We start from the raw sequence: 20,095 nt of genomic DNA on the forward strand, positions 1-20,095 counted from the left end.
AACTTGCAATCTTGGAACTGTCTTTCTGAGTGAGGTTCTCTTTTCTCAGAGACACTCTCGCTAGCCAAGTTAGACATGTCTTCCAGCATTGTTTTAACTCCCTACAAATATCTTTGGTTTCCAGCTGCTCTTTCTCTCTTTTTTTATTCATTCATGGAATGTAGGTGTTGATAGCTAGGCCAGCATTTATTGCCCATCTCATAATGCCCTCTGAACAAGGGCAATTAAAGAGTCAATCACATTGCTGGAGGTCTGGAGTCACATGGAGGCCAGACCGGGTAAGAACGGTAGATTTCCTTCCCTAAAGGACATTAGTGAACCAGGTGGGTTTTTACCAATGGTTTCATGATCAGACTTCACACTTTTAATTCCAGATTTTTATTGAACTCAAATTTCACCATCTGCCGTGGTGTGATTCAAACCCAGGTACCCACAGCATTACCCTAGGTCTCTGGAAATACCAGTCTAGCAACAATACCACAATGCCACCGCCTCCCCTCCTGGATCCAGGCAGACTGAAAATACTGATATTCAGTTATATTTTGGGAAAACTTGTAACTTGATTTTTACACTGGCTTCCTCTGCATACTTCCCCATGGCAATGTGCTTCGCATGAGCCTTGTATCTAGGCAGAAATGCTAATTAGCTATCCTTGAGGCCTCAATTCTCATCTTGGAACTAAATGGCCAATTTAAAGCACAACTGTTGCAATCTAACATTCTCAACACTTTTCTGGGGCCCTGAAGACAATCTCCACTGTTAACACAGGCTATTGCTGTCATCTCTAACAATCAAACCATCCAGACTGACCGTCAGACATATTTCAGGACAGGTCACATGACTCCTTCCATTTGACCTTTCTGCTAGGTACGACTTCAACCAGCAGAGAATTTTCCACCTGATTCCCACTGACTCCAGTTTTGCTGGGGTTCCTTGATGCCACACTCGATCAAATGCTGCCTTGATGTCAAAGACAGTCACTCTCACCTCAGTCATCTTTTCTCTTCCTTAAAAGCAGGATAATGGCTCTCCTTTGCTTTAAGAGCCTTGTTGAGATTATGTTACGATAAAAAAATTCTGATATTCTTTTTAAATTAGCTCTCCCAGTTTTTTTTACACTCGATATAACTCGTCCTCCCATTCAGGATGAGCTTTGTCCAATTCCTTCCAAGCAAGAGCCACAGCTTCATTTTGGAGTGTTACTTTATTCTTCAAAACTTTAAAGTGGCCCCGTAATTGCACTGCGTCAGCATTAGCTACAAATCCTTTTTGCTTCAAAGCGCTGACTCTTTGGTTATCCATTAGCCTGGAATTTTGCTGCTGTATTCCATTTTGACACCTATGGCTTAGAATCTGCAGGCAAGTTCAACTGAAACAGACCAAATTCATTTGCAGCTGCTGTAACTCTATTGCCAGTCTCAGGTCTTAAGCGTTCTTTATTTTCAGAAGTCTGAGCTATTGATTTTTTGGACACATCTTAAGTCAAAGTAGCACTTTCTACAGCAGGATCACAAATAGTCTCAGATTTCAATGGGCTTGCCTACCATCCCCAAAAGATGGCAACACTCATCTTCCATGAGGTCATTTCCTAGTATGAAATCAACATTATCTATTAGATACCACTCCAACGATAATAGACCCATTGACTAAAGCACAGTTTAAATTAACTCTACACAATGGAACAGGTAAACAATTTTCATCAGTGCCCTGTATCAAGACATATTTAGCAAATTCTCTGGAGAAATTCATATCTTCTGCTGACATCAAACTTTGAGCCGACCCTGCATCTCAAAGGGTAATAATTTTTATGGTTCCTTTAACAGACAAAACTTGAGTTACTTCATCTTCAAATATATAACTCCCATAATCTTTTATGCCCCAATTTATACATTAGATGGTATCGGTTTATCAGAAGCTTCATTCACTGGCACAATACTTTCTAGAGAAACATTAGACACGTCCACAAAAACTACTGGCTAAACTTCAATCTCCAGCAGTCAGCTTTCACATGTTCTGTTTTATGACAATAAAAACCATGTTGCTTTCCTTGATTTTTGTTTTATCTCCCACACACACTCACCTCTGTGAAACATTGGTCTTTTCATTTCTGCTATTCCCATCATTGTAATTAGTGTTCTGTTGACGATCAACTCATTTATCTTTACAGTTTGTGTGGGGGTTTGAAAACAATGGTTTTCTGCCAGTCACATGTTTGTACAATAGCTCGTAACTGTCAGCTAAAACTGCAACACCCTCATTTTAGAAATTTTAGTCTTTTAGGTGGGACCTGATTCCTAAAGGAGTACTGCTTTGTAAATTCTTCCAGTAATATCTCTAAGGTTTTCAAAATCTCGCTCCAACTTCATCACCCTATATCATTGATCAAATATTATTTCTTTTCCTTTAGCAAATTCTACAAAAGTCTAATTCTGGCTTGTCCTCAGATTTCTAAAATTTGCCTGTAAACTTCTGAGATTAACTCACACTTGAGACTGCTATGCTTAATGGGTATATCAGTATCTGTGGACTGTTAATCTGAAAGAATCAAATAAAGCTCCAATGCTTTTCCAACCAAGACACCTTGCCAGAGGATTGTCCAAATTTCTCATGTCCAAACTAGCTTCTCAGCAATTTTCTCGAACAATACAAAATAAAGTTTAACTCTTTCCTCACTGAATGTAGGCGCTAAGCAAATATCCCTTGCCAAATCAAAACCAGGACTTAAACTTGACCCCTGATCAAATCTGCTACCCCCTCCCCTAGTTCACATAATCAAAGCCTTTCTCTGTGGAATTCAAATTACCTAGCTTCTCTTGATCTTTGAAATTTGTCTCTCTTTCTTCCCTTTGGAATTCTAATTCAAGTTCTTGCATTTCTCTCTTTTGAGTTCAGGTTTTTGTTTCTCTCCATCTCTTTCCAATTCAAGTTGCTTCATTTGTAACTGAACCCTAGCCACCCAATCTGCATTGTATCTTGGCTAGTCCTTCCTTCCTCAATGTTCAAATGTTGAGCCAATGCCTCAACTATTTCTGCTTTAGTAGTGCCTACATTCAACTATTTTCAATTATTTCCAACTTTTCTGCTATCACCTTCAAATTAACCTTTGCTAATTGTTGCAAGGCTGTAAAAGACAAGCCCTTTCTTATGAGGAAAGCTTCAGTAATAGACATGGCCATTTTTAAACTTCTCAATGAATACAACAAAAGTCTCTGTGAAATCTTGTTCGTTCAAACTCTGGCCAAAGGCAGTGCCTCATCTCAGCCTGCAGACCTTAAGTCTAGCAAGGAACTCTCAATTGCTACAGCCCCTTATAGAGAAGGATAACTTTTATAAAGAAATTCAAACTTCCAGTTAATAGTTGAAAGAATGACACGTCAAGGTTTCATGTTTTAAAATGTTTACTTTAACAAAGGACTAAAAACGTGGAACGAAACACTCTTTGCGGGCAACTTATACTTCAAACCAGAAAGCAGAATACCCCCCTTCTTAACCCAACCAAAAAAAAAAATACACTTCACAGTATGCTTTGCACTGTCCTTTATGCAGACATTCAATTTTCTCAGAATTGATCCCAAGCAGTTCTTGGCTCCTGAGAGTTTATTCCTGTTCTTTTCTGAACATGATAACTTGAAACCTTGGAACTGTCTTTCACAGTTTGGTTGCCTTTTCCTAGAGACTCTCGCTTTAGCTCAAGCTAGGTAGCCCCTCTAGCCTCATTTTAACTCCCCATGAATTTGATCTTTTCCACCCAAGCACAAGCTCCAACCTGCATTCCTGCACTGCAAACCATAGGAACTTTTCAGCTTCTAATTGCTTCCTCGCTCCCAGGTCCAGACAGCCTAAGAACGCTGTCTATGATATTCAAGGAAAGCCTGTAATACATTCCTCTGCATTCTTCCCCATAGTAATGTGACACACATAGGCCTTGTTTCTAGGTAGGAATGCTAATTAGTTGTCCTTTCATCTTGGAACCAAATGGGCAGTTTAAAGCACAACAGTTTTCAACCTGACAGTCTCAACACTTTTCTGAAACTTGAGACTCTCAGTCTCCAATGTTAACACACAAGCTACTGCCATCATCTCCAAGCATAAATTCTTTGCACCTTCTTCCCAGTAAAAGAACCTAAGACTTCCTTTGATCTCTATCAATCAACCACTCAGGCTTAATGTCAGGCACACTTCAGAACAGATCACACGAGCCCCTTCTTTTTACCTTTAAATTTAAAGGCAGTGCCAAAGCATAATTTTATAAACCTCATAATTGTAACATGTGGAGTGAATTGAATTAGCTGAAATACAACTGTTGTGAAGATGGGGACCTCAGGAGGAGGCCAAGATGGATCATCCACTTGGCTCTTCCGGTTGAAAGTATTTGCAAACGCTTTAACCTCATCTTTTGAACTTACCTGTTAGGCTCTGCCATTATTGGCGGTTGGGGTGTTCATAGAGCTCCCTTTGCTTGTTAGTTTAATAATTCACTACCATTCACAATTAGATGTGGCAGGTCTGAAGAGCTTTAATGAAATTCATTAGTTGTGCAATTGCTCAGCTCTTGTCTACAAGCTTGTTGCTTCTGCTCTTTAGCATGCATGTAATCCTCATGCAGCTTCATCTGGTTGGCACCTCCTTTTATGGGTATCCCTCAGGCTGCACCTGGCATTTTCTTCTACACTCCTCATTGAATCAGGGTTGGTTCCCTAACTTGATGGTAATGGTAGAATTAGGGATTGTTATGACCGATGCGGTTGGTAAAACAGAGTTATTTTTAAAATCCCAGAGGGAAGCCTTAAACAACTGTCATAACAAATAATTTTAAGTGTTATGTTTGAGATGCGACTCTAACTCAGGAATCAGACCACTAGTTCTCAAGTTTTACATTATACTGAGTGAAACATTTTATTAACTTACACAGGTTAAAACGTATACACACAGGTTAAAACATATACACATGGCTATAAATTACTATCATAACTTGTAACAAATTCCCAAACTAATCTCCATTAAGGCAACAGCAACCCATAGACTTAACCAAACATCAGGCAAAGCATTTTCATCTTACGAATTCTAAATGAGGTTCTCATCACAATGGAGCCAGTTGGAGGCTTGCAGCTACCTTTTGATCTTACATTACCTCTGTCTGCACACCCGAAAACTACTGAAGTTATACCTACCACCACTAATTGTCTCACCAATCTGAGCTTCAAAATTTCAACAATGAAACCCCATTCATTATACCAATTTTATTAGTAATATAAACATATTACTTGGTTGCTGTTAGAAAGGTGTCAATTTCCACCCCAATTCCTGAATGCTCTTTTCAAAAAATGCCAATGCACGCTATCTCTCTTACATATCAGAACTAGTACACATCAAAGCACCCAGACTGGCTTTAATCCAATTAAAACAAGCCGGCAGACAAACTTCTACTTTAAAAGAAAAATATTTCCCAAAATATTATATACATGAATAGCTTCATGACACCATGAAGTTACAGGTTATGGCAGAATCCATTTCTGCTGTTAAGGGCACAGCTCAAAACACAACATCCGTGTGCAGTTGCTAGATCTATTCTAAATCTATCCCATTTGGAGCACTGTGGCGGTGCCACAAAACATGGAGAATATTCTCAATGTGAAAATGAAACTTCATCTCCACAAGGACTGTGTGGTGGTTACTCCACCAATACTGCCATGGATAGATTCATCTTGACAGGTAGGTCAGTGAGGATATGATCAGGTAAGTTTTTCCATCATGTACACTCTCTTACCAACTGCCACAAGCCCAGTCAGGTAATATTCTACAGGAGTTGCCCATTTCAGTAAGTAATGGTGCTACCGAGCCATTCTTCATAATGGACATTGATATCTCCCACCAAGAGTGCACCCTTACTGTCTCTTTCAAGTGATGTTCAACATGGAGGACTACTAATTCACCAGCTGAGGGCAGAAGGTGGTAGTCAGCAAGAGGTTTCCTTGCCCCATTAGACATCATGGGTCTGCTGTCAATGTTGAGGGATTCCAGGGTCACTCGCTCCCAACAACACTGTGTCCACAACTTTGGTGGTCTGTCCCATAGTGGGGCAGGGTATTCCCAACAATGGTAATGGAAAAGTCTGGGATGCTGTCTGAAAGGTATGATTTTGCATGTATGACTATTTCAGGCTGTTGCTAAGCTAGTCTGTCGGACAGCGCTTCCAATTTTAGCAAGATGGGCTTTACTGGGTCAATGAGTTTGGTGTGCTTTTGTCATGTCCGGTGCCTTGGTCAATGCCAGTTTTATTTTTATGAAACTTTTTTATAGTGGTTTGATACAACCAAATGGCCTGCTAGGCCATTCCAGATGGCAATTAAGAATCAATCACACTTGCAACAGGTCTGGATTCAAACATCAGCAGATCAGATAAAAAACAGACTTCTTTCCCTCAAGGACATCTGTGAGCCAGATAGGTTTTTACAACAGTTTGGTAATTTCATGGTCAGCGTTGCTAATAATAGATTTTTTATTTCAGATTTATTATTATTCACATTTAATTAACTCAATTTAACTCCTCGGTTGCTGTGATAAAATTTAAATTCGGTCTCCAGGTCATTAGTCCAGGCCTCTGGATTAGCAGTCCAATATCATCGCTACATTATCCATGCGCAAGTTCTAAATAGAATCATTGAAATTCAGAAAAGGCACAAAAATTAGGCAACATACGGAGTTTTACCAAAACTAGAACCAAGGAAAATGCCCTACCCTCTTGAATGTTGTCAGCCTTGCAGCTGTGTTTGTGTCAACTGCTTGTGCAGCCTGTAATTTTGAGAAGAACGGCTAGAAAATAAAATGTACATTTATTTTGTGGTGTAATTAGCCTTTTTTTAATGGAAAGATATTATATGTAGAACGATGTTTATATTGTAAATTAGTCAAATGCACAAGACAATATATGGCAAGCTTAAATGAAAGAGTAAATCTTGTTCAATACCGACCCTTTATCACATCATCCAAATATCACTCCGGTTTAAGTTTAAAATCCTTCAGACATTAAAGCAGCACTGGGGATACCCAATTACAAACATTTACTACTAGCTGCTGAGCAAGACACCAAGGTGAAAATTCACATCTGGTATAAGTTAAAAATAATAGTGCACATTCCAATTCTTAATTAAACATAGTTTCTGTATTCTTGTTCGTTCAATATCAGAAAAGTTTGCACACTTCTTAAAAACTTAAGTGACAGTTCAACACCATTGCCTGTATAAAAACATGATAGTTATTCTATTTAAACACCATGCTATTGAATTCATAATTAGTACTTATTCCAAAGTATATGTTATTGGAAGTAGAAGTGATAATCTTACAAATATTGCTAGAGGATTGGAAGACAGCTAATGTGATCTCTTAATACTGGAAGAGAGATAGGAGTGCAGTTTTGGTCTCCTTATTTAAGGAAGGACGTAAATGCATTGGAGGTGGTTCAGAGGAGGTTTATCAGATTAATACCTGGAATGACCGGTTTGTCTGATCAGGAAAGGTTGGTCAGACTTAGCTCATTTCTGCTGGAGTTTAGGATTGACTTGATTGAAGTATAAAAGATCCTGAACAGTCTTAACAAGGTGGACATGGAAAGGATGTTTCGTCTTGTGGATGAGTCCAGAACTGGGGGGCACGGTTTTAAAAATTAACGGTTGCCCTTATAAGACAGGGACAAGGAGAATTTCTTTCTCGGAGAGTGTTATGCGACTTTGGAACTCTGCTTCAGAAGGCGGTGGAGGTAGATTGATTCCCTTGCCTAGCAAGAATCTAAGGTTAGCGGGTAGATGCTAATGCAGAATTTGAAACATAAACAGGTCAGCCATGAACTTAAACAACAACAGAAAATGCTGGAAAAACTCAGCAGGTCTAGCAGCATCTTTGGAGAGAGAAAGAGTTAACATTTCAAGTCAGTATGACCCTTCTTTAGATCTGAAGCTAAGTGAAAATGTGATGAAATTTATACTGTTTAAGGGGGGGTGGGGCAGGTGGAGTTGGATAGAAGGTCAGTGATAGGTGGGGACAAAGGAGGGACTGACAAAGATGTCATGAACTAAAGGACAAAGGGAGTGTTAATGGTAGTGGTAAGGGCTAAAAAAGGTGCTGATAGTGGCATAAAAGTAAGAAAGCAGAATGTGATAGTAGCAGAACAAGGGTAGCATTGGGTGAAAGAACAACATGGAACAAGTAACAGGTGACCCTGTAGGGGAAGGGGGTGGGGGGAAATAAAGGATAGAAAATGGGATAGAAGAGGGATAAAAAAGGAAATAAAACCATGGATAAATGAATAAAAATAAAAATAAGTAGATGAAAAATAAAAATGAATGTAAGAAAAAGGGGATAAAAAGGGGGTGAGGATGGAGGAGAGGTAATGGTTAATTTTTATTTTTCATCCACTTATTTTTAATCATCTGTGGTTTTATCCTCTTTATCCCCTTCTATCCCATTTTCTATCCTTTTTTCTCTCCACCACCGTCTCCTCCCCCAACCCTCCCCCTACAGGGCCATCTGTTACCTGTTCCATTTTGTTCTTTCACACAATGCTACCCTTGTTCTGCCATTATCACATTCTACTTTCTTACCTTTATGCCATTGTCAGCACCTTTTTTAGGCCTTGCCACTTCCATTAACACTCCCTTTGTCCTTTAGTTCATGACATCTTTGTCAATCCCTCCTTTGTCCCCACCTTTGTCCCCTGGTCTTCTATTCAGTGCCACCTGCCCCACCCCACTTAAACAGTATAAATTTCATCACATTTCCACCTCTTCAGCTCTGAAGAAGGGTCGTACCGACTCGAAACGTTAACTCTGTTTCTCTCGCCACAGATGCTGCTAGGCCTGCTGAGGTTTTCCAGCATTTTCTGTTTTGTTTTTTAGATTTCCAGCATCTGCAGTATTTTGCTTTTATCAGCCATGATCTTATTGAAAGGCGGAGCAGGCTTGAGGGGCCGACTGGCCTACATCTGTTCTTATTTCATATGTTCATACGTTCATAATATGTCCAAGGAACTGTAGACCAACTGGCATAATGCCGGTGAAAAGTTAATGGCATCCTTAATGATGTAATAAAGAGCTAGAAACTGAAATTATATTAAAGATCAGTCAACAGAGATTCTAAAAAGGAAGGTCATGCTTGACCAACCCGACTGAATTTTTTGAAGCAGCAGTTATTGATAGGGGTAATGCAGTAGACACAATACATTTGTATTTCCAAAAGCCTTCGATAAGGTCAGCCTAAAGTCAGAACATGAGGGGTCAAGGGACACATAGCAGAATGGAGCATGAGCTAGTTACAAAGCAAGAAACAGAAAAGGGGTTAAAAGTACTCAAATGGTAGGAAATGCTGTCCCACAAGGATCAGTGTTGAAACCATTGTTGCTCACCATTTTACATAAAAAGTCTGAACTCAAACTGGAATTAAAATTTCAGAACTTATGAATGATACCAAGTTAGTGGTTGTAGTTAATAGAGGAGGACAATGACAAATTAAAAATTGGCAGAACGGACATATAATAGGCAGATTAACTTCAAAATAGATAAGTGCGACCTAGGTCATTTTAGCAGGAAGAATAAGGAGGTCACCTAATTCTTGGAAAGTAAGTGTCCAAATGGGATAGAGTAAAAGAGAAATAGCTGTCACAGATATACAGTTCATTAAAAGTCTATAAGATCACTGATGGCACACATTTCTTCAATTAAAGTCAATATGGTCTTCTGTTAAACGCATGAGGTATTTCTATTAATTACTGCCAGCTGTTCTTTTCTAATCGACTATCAGAAAGCATTGCATCTAGCTACCAAGAATAAGCAAAGCTCGCTTGGCTGGGGAGATTAAATATGAATCTCAAACTAGCACAAGTACAGATTCAATATTTCCAATTATTCCGAAATCTGATCACAGCTGTTTCAACGTGTGGAGCTCCTTAGCAACTCACCACACTTTTTCATGGGAAACCCAAAAAACAGAAAGATTTGTCTTGGGGTTTGCTTTCATGTAACCTCAAGCAGCTGACTCAGAGCTTCATTAGTATAATTCCTGGCCGACGAGGTCAAGGTGACTAGTTTAAAAAAAATGACATTTCATTTTGGGAAAATGATGTAGACAAATAAAAATGTGAAATTAATAATTTATTACCCTATATAAAATATAGATGGTGCATCTCCTTATTAAAATGTACCTCTACAAGCAGCATGTTCCTGTATAGACATGTAAATGCTTATAAAATTTTTTACATTTACATAATAAATGCTCATAGTTCTCCTTCGCTAACAAGTCATGTCAAGTCATTCGCTAATGTCCTTTAGGGAAGGAAATCTGTTGTCCTTACCTGTTCTGGCCTACATGTGAATCCAGACCCAAAGCAATGTGGTTGACTCTTAAATGCCCTCTGAAATGGCCGAGCAAACCACTCAGCTGTATCAAACCACTACAAAGTCACAAAAAGGAACGAAACCGGATGGACCACCTGATATTGACCTAGGCACCGGAAGTGACAACAGCAATCTCAGCCCTGTCGACCCTGCAAAGTCCTCCTTACTAACGTGTAGGGGCTAGTGCCAAAATTGGGAGAACTGTCTCAGAGACTCATCAAGCAACAGCCTGACATAGTCATCCTCATGGAATCATATCTTACAGATAACATCCCAGACACCACCATCACCATCCCTGGGTATGCCCTGTCCCACGGGCAGTCAGACTCAGCAGAGGTGGCAGCACAGTGGTATACAGTTGGGAGGGAGTTGCTCTGGGAGTCCTCAAGATCGACTCCGTACCCCATGAAGTCTGATGGCATCAGGTCAAACATGGGCAAGGAAACCTCCTGATTACCAAGTACCCACCTTCCCTCAGCTGATGAATCAGTGCTCCTCCATGTTGAACACCACGTGGAGGAAACACTGAGGGTGGCAAGGGTGCAGAATGTACTCTGGTTGGGGCACTTCAATGCCCATTACCAAGAGTGGCTTGGTAGCACCACTACTGACAGAGCTGGCAGAGTCCTAAAGGACATAGCTCGGCAGGTGTTGAGGGAACCAAGAGAGAAAAACATACTTGACCTCATCCTCACCAACCTCCCTGCCGCAGGTGCATCTGTAGGAGTGACCACTGTACAGTTGTTGTGCAGACAAAGTCGCACTTTCACATTGAAGATACCCTCCATCGTGTTGTGTTACCCTCCATCGTGTTGTGTTGCACTACCATCGTGCTAAATGGGAGAGATTTTGAACAGATCTAGCAACTCAAGACTGGGCATCCATGAGACGCTGCAGGCCAGCAACAGCAGCACAACTGTACTCAAACACATTCTGTAACCTTACGGCCCAGCATATCCCGCAGTCCACCGTTACCATAAAGCCAGGGGATCAACCCTGGTTCAATGAAGAGTGCAGAAGGGCATGACAGGGGCAGCACCAGGCATACTAAAAATGAAGTGTCAACCTGGTGAAACTAAAACATAGGACTACTTGCCAAACAGCATAAGCGATCCAACAATCAACAGATCAGATCGGATCTAAGCTTTGCAGTCCTGCCACATTCAGTTGTGAATGGTGGTGGACAATTAAACAACTCACTGGAGAAGGAGGCTCCACAAATATCCCCATCCTCAATGATGTGGGAGTCCAGCACATCAATGCAAAAGATAAGGCTGAAGCATTTGCAACAATGTTCAGCCAGGAGTGCCAAGTGGATGATTCATCTCAGCCTCCTCCAGAGGTTGCCAGTATCACTCAGCCACTTCAATTCACTCCACGTGATATCAAGAAACAGCTGAAGGCACTGGATACTGCAAAGGCTACAGACACTGACAATATTCCAGCAATAGTACTGAATAGTACTTGTGCTCCAGAACTTGCTGCACCCCTAGCCAAGCTGTTCCAGTACAGCTACAACACTGGCAGCTACCCAGCTGTGTGGAAAATTGCCCTGTATGTCCTGTACACAAAAAGCAGGACAAATCCAACCTGGCCAATTATCGCCTCATCAATCTACTTTCAATCATCAGTAAAATAATGGAAGGGGTCATCAACAATGCTATCAAGTAGCACTTGCTTAGCAATAACCTGCTCACTGGCGCCCAGTCTGGGTTATACCAGGGCTACTCCTGACCTCATTACAACCTTGGTTCATACAAGGACAAAAGAGCTGAACTCCTGAGGTGAGGTGTGAGTGACTGACCTTAACATCAAGGCCGCATTTGACCGAGTGTGGCATCAAGGAGCCCTAGGAAAACTGGAGTCAATGGGAATCAGGGGGCATATTCTCCACTAGTCGGAGGCATACCTAGCACAGGTGGTTGTGGTTGTTGGAGATCAGTCATCTCAGCTCCAGGTCATCACTACAGGAGTTCCTCAGGGTAGTGTCTTAGGCCCAACCATGTTCAGCTGCTTCATCAATGACCTTCCTTCCATCATAAGGTCAGAAGTGGGAATGTTCGCTGATGATTGCACGATGTTCAGCACCATTCGCCACTCCTCAGATGCTGAAGCAGTCCATGTCCAAATGCAGCAAGACCTGGACAAGATCTAGGTTTAGGCTGACAAGTGACAAGTAACATTCACACCACACAAGTGTCAGACAATGACCCTCACCAACAAGAGAGAAAACAACCATCGCCCCTTGATGTTCAATGGCATTACCATCACTGAATCCCCCACTATCAACATCCTGGAGGTTACCATTGACCAGAAACTGAATTGGACTGGCCATATAAATACTGTGGCTACACAAGCAGGTCAGAGACTAGGAATAGTGTGACAATTAACACACCTCCTGACCCCCCAAAGCCTGCCCACCATCTACAAGGCACAAGTCAGGAGTGTGATGGAATACCCCCCACTTGCCTGGATGAGGGCAGCTCCCACAACACTCAAGAGGCTTGACGCCATCCAGGACAAAGCAGTCCGCTTGATTGGCACCACATCCACAAACATTCAATCCCTCCGCCACTAAAGCACAGCAGCAGCAGTATGTTCCATCTACAAGATATACGGTAGGAACTCATCAAGGCGCCTTCAACAGCACCTTCCAAACCCACGGCCACTACTATCTAGAAGGGCAGCAGGTAGACGGGAACACCACTACCTGGAAGCTCCCCTCCAAGTCACTCACCATCCTGACTTGGAAATATACTGCCGTTCCTTCCCTGGCGCTGAGTCAAAATCCTGAAACTCCCTTCCTAACAGCACTGTGGGTGTACCTACACCACACGTACTGCAGCAGTTCAAGGCGGCAGCTCATCACCACCCTCTCAAGGGGAACTCATGATGGGCAATAAATGCTGGCTCAGCAAGTGACCCCCATATCCCATGAATGATTAAAGAAAAAAAGCCCTTTGGTCTTTATTAACAAGCCTCTCCCTCATAGCCAACATGACGCACTTCAGATTAACTTCTCTTCTCTTGAACAGAATGTAAGTAGCTTGCATGTATCATACACCATAACAAATGGTCAAGGATAATGCACTGGAGTCTATGGCTTTGCACATTAGTTCCAAGCTTGTATTTTGATTGTTATTCTATATACATTGTGCTTGAGCAATAACAAACAGATCGCTTTAAAAAAGCTGCTCCATTACTTACGTGTCTGTTTGCTGTCCTTAGGCAATTGCATCTTGTTTCTTTGACCGCTACCTTCCAGTATATAAACGTAGCTCTTCACTTCTTTATCGAAAACCTGAAACAATAAAGGGCACTTGAGATGCAAACAAAGTAACATTAAAGCATGTTCATTGAACTTCTACTAAAACACATTTCTGGAACAGAACAGGATAAAACAAAGCTAAGTTAGTAGATTAGCAAAAGCCATGCTCAATACACTGCTGCCATCTGAAAAAACCTATAACACGATAAACAGAATTATCTCAAAGTTCTCAAAATCATATGGCCTATACAGGAAAATGGGTTCTAGCTGTCCTCAAGCCCCAAATTAAAAAAGACTATTCCACTTAAGTTTTCTCCAACACAACTTCTTTGAAATATCAACGCCCAAGTGAAGGGATGGAAAAGGGGTTAAATCTACAGTTCAAAAGTCTTGCAATGCTCATTAGCCTGTCATCCACTATTATGTAAATCATCAATTATGCTCCAACATCAGTATAGATCTATTCCCACAAAGAAAAAGGACGGTACTGCCAAATCTAAAGCCTCCTAGCAGTCCAGAAGCATACTGGGTAAGATAAAGCAAGAAGAGAAAGCTTATAACAGTCACAAAAAAAACTTAATACTGTGGAAAGCCTCAGAGAGTATAGAAAGTACAGGAGTGAAATTCTAAAAAAAACTAGGAAAACAAAGAGAAGGTATGCAAAAATATTGGCAGGTAAAATCAAGGAAAACCCAAAGATGTTTTAGCAGTACATTAAGAGCAAGAGGATAACTAAGGAAAAGGTAGGACCTCTCAGAGGTGTACAAGGTAATTAATGTGTGGATGCAGATGATGTGGGCAGGGTTCTTAATGAGTACTTTGTCTTCACAAAGGAGGGGGATGATGCAGACATTCTAGTTTAAGAGGGGGACTGTGATGTATTACATACACTAAGAATAATGAAAGAGGAAGTGCTGGAGGGACTGTCATCCTTGAAGGTGGATAAATCACCAGGGCTGGACGGACTGTATCGCAGGCAGTTAAAGGAAGCCAGGGAGAAGATAGCAGATCACAGAATCTCTCAGTGCAGAAGAGGCCCTTCAGCCCATCAAGTCTGCACCAACACTGCAGATGCTGAGGATCATTTTCCAATCCTCACTAGATACAGGCGAGGTACCAGAGGATTGGAGAACTGCGAACGTTGTGCCATTATTTAAAAAGGATGCAAGGGGTAGGTCAAATAATTACAGGCCGGTCAATCTGACTTCAGTGGTTGGCAAATTATTAGAATCAATTCTGAGAGTTAGGATAAACTGTCACTTAAAAAGGAATGGATTAATCAGGGATAGTCAGCATGGCTTTTTTTTTTAAAAAAGAGGAAGGTTGCATCTAACTAACTTAATCAATACTTTGAGGAAGTAACAAGGAGGATTGAGTGGATGTTGTCTACATGGATTTTAATAAGGCATTTGACAAGGTCCCACATGGCAGACTGGTCAGAAAAGTGAGATCCCATGGGATACAGGGGAACATGGCGAGTTGGATCAGTTTTGAGAATGGAAAGCGGTTTCCCGTACCATTCCACAGGGCTCAGGTGTTGGGTCCCTTGCTGTTTGTTGTATTTATTAATGATTTGGACTTAAATGTGGGAGATATAATTGGGAAATTTGCAGATGACAAAACTTGGCCGTGCGGTTGATTGTGAAGAGGATAGCTGTTGACTCCAGAATGTTTAATAGGTGGCTATCCATTTACTGAATCAGGCAGAAGACATTGTGAATCACAACTGTTTTATTGTTAAACTACAGTTCAGTTCAAACACGAGTTTCCAATCTTTCCTTCTGGATCAGGAAGCTCTAGATTTCCCTGTCCAGAAGCAAAAAAATCCTCTACTAGGGAAAATCCCAGCTCTTAAGCACAGGCTTCAATGAGCATCACCTGCTCTCAATTCACTCTGAAGCTTGTCCTGGTTTAAAGGGGCCTGCATTTCTAACATTGCCAGATTCCCTTTCTTTTATGAAAAAAAATATTTAGACAAAGGTACATAGACATAAATATGGGGAAAAAAATTAGATTCCCCATTGTTATATAGTAAGGTATCCTTCTTGTAGCACTTTCAACAATTTTTCTGTAGAGGGCATTTCTGAGTGAAACAATCCGCCAGCTGATGACTAGTGTCTACCCACCATAGCTCAGATTTCTTTCATCTCCAGCATCTGCTTTAAACTGGTAATGTCTATCCTAAGCCTTCATTCATTTACACTTTTTTGCAGAATGCACATTATGCCACATAGATAGGTTATCTATGTAACATTCTATTGGTATTGTTCTTTCAGTTTCTTTTTATATAGCATTTCCTTCAAGATTTTGGACAGATAGAATACCATATCAACAGCATCAAGAGCAAGAGTTTCAGTGGCTAGTGTGCTCTTCATGACTCTTATTTTCTTTGCCTCCCGTGGCAAAGGGCAGCTTTTCCCATTCTCTCCCATGAGGGATCATGAATCCGCCTGCACTAGGAAATCTATCCCCAAGGTTTGCATGCAAGGCATCACTATAAATGATTAATTTCATGTTATTGGGGTCACCCAAAGCTGACAACTTCAGCATACACTTCTCTATTTTTGATTTTTTACCAGTTTTATTCGCTCTCAAGATGTCTTCCACCTTCGGATTTTTCATGACAAAACTAAGTTCCAGCACATGAAAACTTGCATCTGGTCTTGGCCGTATGCTTAACCAATTGAGCTGTCCAATGAGAATCCTCAGCTGTTCCATCTCATCCTTGGTAATAGCCGCACCTTTCTGCCTAGGCCTCTTACAGCTAATTATGACATTGTCCAAGTAAGACTGTTGTTATGACCACAGCCAGTGTTAATTGCTGTGCAAACCAAATCTCAGAGGGAAATTTGGTTTATGGGCCATACCCTTTTTTTGTATTCTGAAAATGAGAAGCTGACGTACCAATCTCAGCAGTAAGAGGTCCAGTAATATTTTTGGGTTTTTAAAAATTAAAAGTAAAAGTTTTATTTATAAGAATAAAAGAAACTTAAGCACACAAAATTACAGTTACACAATTAAAGTTAGTTTTACAAAACATTTACCAAAAAGGCTCTCTACTTGGTCAGACCCACAAGTAAGGCAACCCTCCCTTCTAGATGTTAACTATAAAGGAAATCCAGTAATATTACACAAGGAATACTGCTGCAGCTTCAATAAAGGCATACCACATGACCTCTTACCTCATTCATTCTGCAGTGGAATCAGCTTCAGAATAAAACTACTTGTTGCAACCCAAGGCTTTTCTGGCTTGACTGGATGATTGATTCAAACTGTGCCTCCTTTTAGCCCAGAGATAATAGCTCCCAGCTTAGCTCCAGCTATTGCCACCCTAAGCTCTCCGTATTAACTCTAAAATACCCTTTTCCCCCTTTCATCTCTGGTTCCATTGTTCTCTCACCTCTTTGCTATCAAATCCTTCCAAATACAAAATCTTTTATGTCTCTACTTTGTCTTTGCTTTCCGGTCAAGAAAATATATATTCACTGCTATTTACCTATGGAACGCTTGCAAGATGCAAACATGATTCTTGGCACTTCTGACTGCCCTTTCACATTCAAACAAATTCTCAACTTATCTAAAAATGCATTGTTGATCTAACCTATTTACTTGTACCTCAAATTTAATACCTCTATCCTTTTTGTGATTCAAGCCCCCCATATAAGCTGACACCTATCAATCTCGGCCCAGCTTCATTAACACACATGCACACCTTTCTTTACAGAATAACAAAATTTCCCCAATTTTTAAAAAAGTCCATTCTTACATCTCCCTCCTTAGCAAAAAACAAACCATCATCATTCCAGAAAAATGGTTTCATTTTTCAACCATTTCTTCCTTACATTTAACTATACAAACAAAACTATTACATTATAGTGTACATGCATTAACCATGAAAATATATACACAAGTCTTATGTAAAAATAGAGTTCATTCCAATCCATTCTCCATTTGCCAATACCTAAGTTCTTTTGAATTTTAAACTCTTGACAATGCATCAGCAAGCAAATTTTCTCATCCAGCCACACGTATAATTTGTAAACTGAACAGTTGCAATAATAAACTCCACCAAAACAGTCTTGCATTTCTGTTCCAAAACTTTTCCAAAAATTTCAAAGGATTACAGCCAGTATGTATAACTAACTGTCTCTGAAGAATTGTTTGCAACATACACTTCAAAATGCTGTAAAGCTAACACCAAACTTAAAGACTCTTTCTCTCTAGCTGAATATTTCTTGTGTACATTCAACTTCCATGAGCAATTATCCTACCTACTTCTCAATTAGTAGTTGTCCATCTTATAGCAATATGGCACCAATACTGACATCACTGGCATCAACAGCCAACTTAAACTGCTTTGTATAATCAGGTGCTATAGAACGGGTGTAGTCGTTAGTACAGCTTTCAAGTTGTCAAATGCATTCTGATACTCCTGTGTCCACTGGAGTTTTTTTGTTTTCCTTTTAAACAATCCAGTCAGCAGAGCAATGACACTGCTGAATTCTGGCACGAATTTCCGATAAAATCCACACATGCCTAGAAATCTCAAAACTTCCTCTTTCGCTGTCGACACTGGAAATTCCACAATAACTTTCACATCTTGTGGGGCTAATTGACCATGCACAACGGTGCAGCCTAAATATGTAATTTGCGCTTTCATAATTCACTTTTAGCTAAATTCACAACAAAATTGGCTTCCTGTAGTTAATCAGTTCCTTTAAATGTTGTAAAATGTTCCTCCCACATTTGACCTAACACTATTAAGTCAGCAATATAAACAGCACAATTGCTCAGTCCCTCAGGCACTTTGTTTGTTAGTCTCTGAAATGTTGCTGGTGCATTTTCCATACCAAAAGGAATTACTTTGCATTGATATAAACTATCCAGCATCACAAAAGCTTATAACTCTTTTGCTCTTTCCAACAAGGGTACTTGCCAATATCCTCGTAGCAAGTCAATTTTTGTGATAAATGTTAACTGTCCCACTCTCTCGATACAATTCTCCAATCATGGAATAGGATATCTCCTTTTGTTACTGCATTCACGTTTCAGTAATCAATACATAATCTTTGGTGATCCATCCGGTTTTGGCACCATTACAATGGGTGAACTCCAATTACTGTGACTGGGCTCTATGATGTCTTTTTGAAGCATACATTAAATGTCTTTCCTCAAGCTAATTTTACTGGATTTAATCCATATGGGTGTTGCCTTATTGACTCTGAATTCCCCACATAAACACCATGTATATCTAAATAAGTTTTCCCCATTTATTTCCACAAATTGCTGCGTGACTGCAATAGTTCTTTTAAATCACTCCGACGCTTTTCTGGAAGGTAATCCAATATTACATCTAGATTCTTAAGCAGTTTCTCATTGCCCAATTTAATCAAAGGAAGATGAAATTCAGAATCTTTAATTTCTAACCCCATTTTCTTACTTACAACTACCAGTACCACCTCCTATTTATTCTCACTGTCAAAAGTATTTTTGAGCATATTTAGACAGCACACTCACTGACTCTTTCTTCTATCTGGGGTATTTACTACATAGTTTACCCTCAATCAGCCTCTTTTCGATCTGCTAAGGTCCCTCAAACCTTGCCTTCAACAGTTCGCCTGACACTGAACAATACCAGCACTTTTTCCCCAGCCACAAAACTATGAGCCTATGCCCTTTTGCCTTCATCACTTGAGATATCTTTAAATGTTTTCTAGCTAGTTCACACATCTTACTTAATCTTTCTCTGAATTTCATCACATAATCCAGGAGAGTTGTTTCAGAACTTTGACTCACTAATTTCTCCTGAATCAGATTAAGTGGTTCCCTTACTTCATGACCATAAATTAATTCGAAAGGACTGAACCTTGCTGACTCTTCAGGGACACCCTTAATAGCAAACAAGAAGAATGGAATCCCTTGATCCCAATCATGTGGATAGTCTTGACTATATGCTCTAATCATAGTCTTTAAAGCCAGGCACCACCTTTCTCAGGCACTTTGTGATTCACGGTGATAGGCTGACGACCTAAATTGCTTTATTTCTAGGCTGTTCATTACTTCTTTAAACAGCTGTGACATGAAATTCAATCCCTGATCCGACTATTTATTTTGGTTAACTCCTCTACAATCACCTTTGCTATAATTTTCCTTAAAGGCACTGCTTCTGGAAATCTTGTGGACACATCCATGATTGTCAGTAAGTACGGATTTCCACTTTCAGTCTTAAGGAGGGGGCCAACGCAATCAATCAGGACCCTGTTAAAAGGTTCTTCGAATGCTGAAATTAGAATTAAAGGTGCAGGCTAACTCACTGCCTGAGGTTTTCCTACCACCTGACATGTGCGGCATGTCTGACAGATTTTGATTCCATCTTCATTTAGTACAGGCCAATAGAAATGTTTTTGTACCTTAGCTTGAGTTTTCCTAATTCCCAAATGTC

General features: G+C 40.3%; 1 protein-coding gene across 1 annotated transcript in view; it reads right to left on the bottom strand.

Moving 5' to 3' along the window:
• Positions 1-20,095, bottom strand: part of cfap20dc (CFAP20 domain containing) — a 557,307-nt gene that overhangs the window by 495,248 nt on the left and 41,964 nt on the right. Inside the window, exon 3 of the mRNA XM_041191616.1 lies at positions 13,593-13,686. Within this exon, the coding sequence (XP_041047550.1) occupies positions 13,593-13,686 (94 nt within the window). The remainder of the gene's footprint in view (positions 1-13,592; positions 13,687-20,095) is intronic.

This window comes from Carcharodon carcharias, chromosome 7, assembly GCF_017639515.1.
Source record: "Carcharodon carcharias isolate sCarCar2 chromosome 7, sCarCar2.pri, whole genome shotgun sequence".
NCBI lineage: Eukaryota > Metazoa > Chordata > Chondrichthyes > Lamniformes > Lamnidae > Carcharodon > Carcharodon carcharias.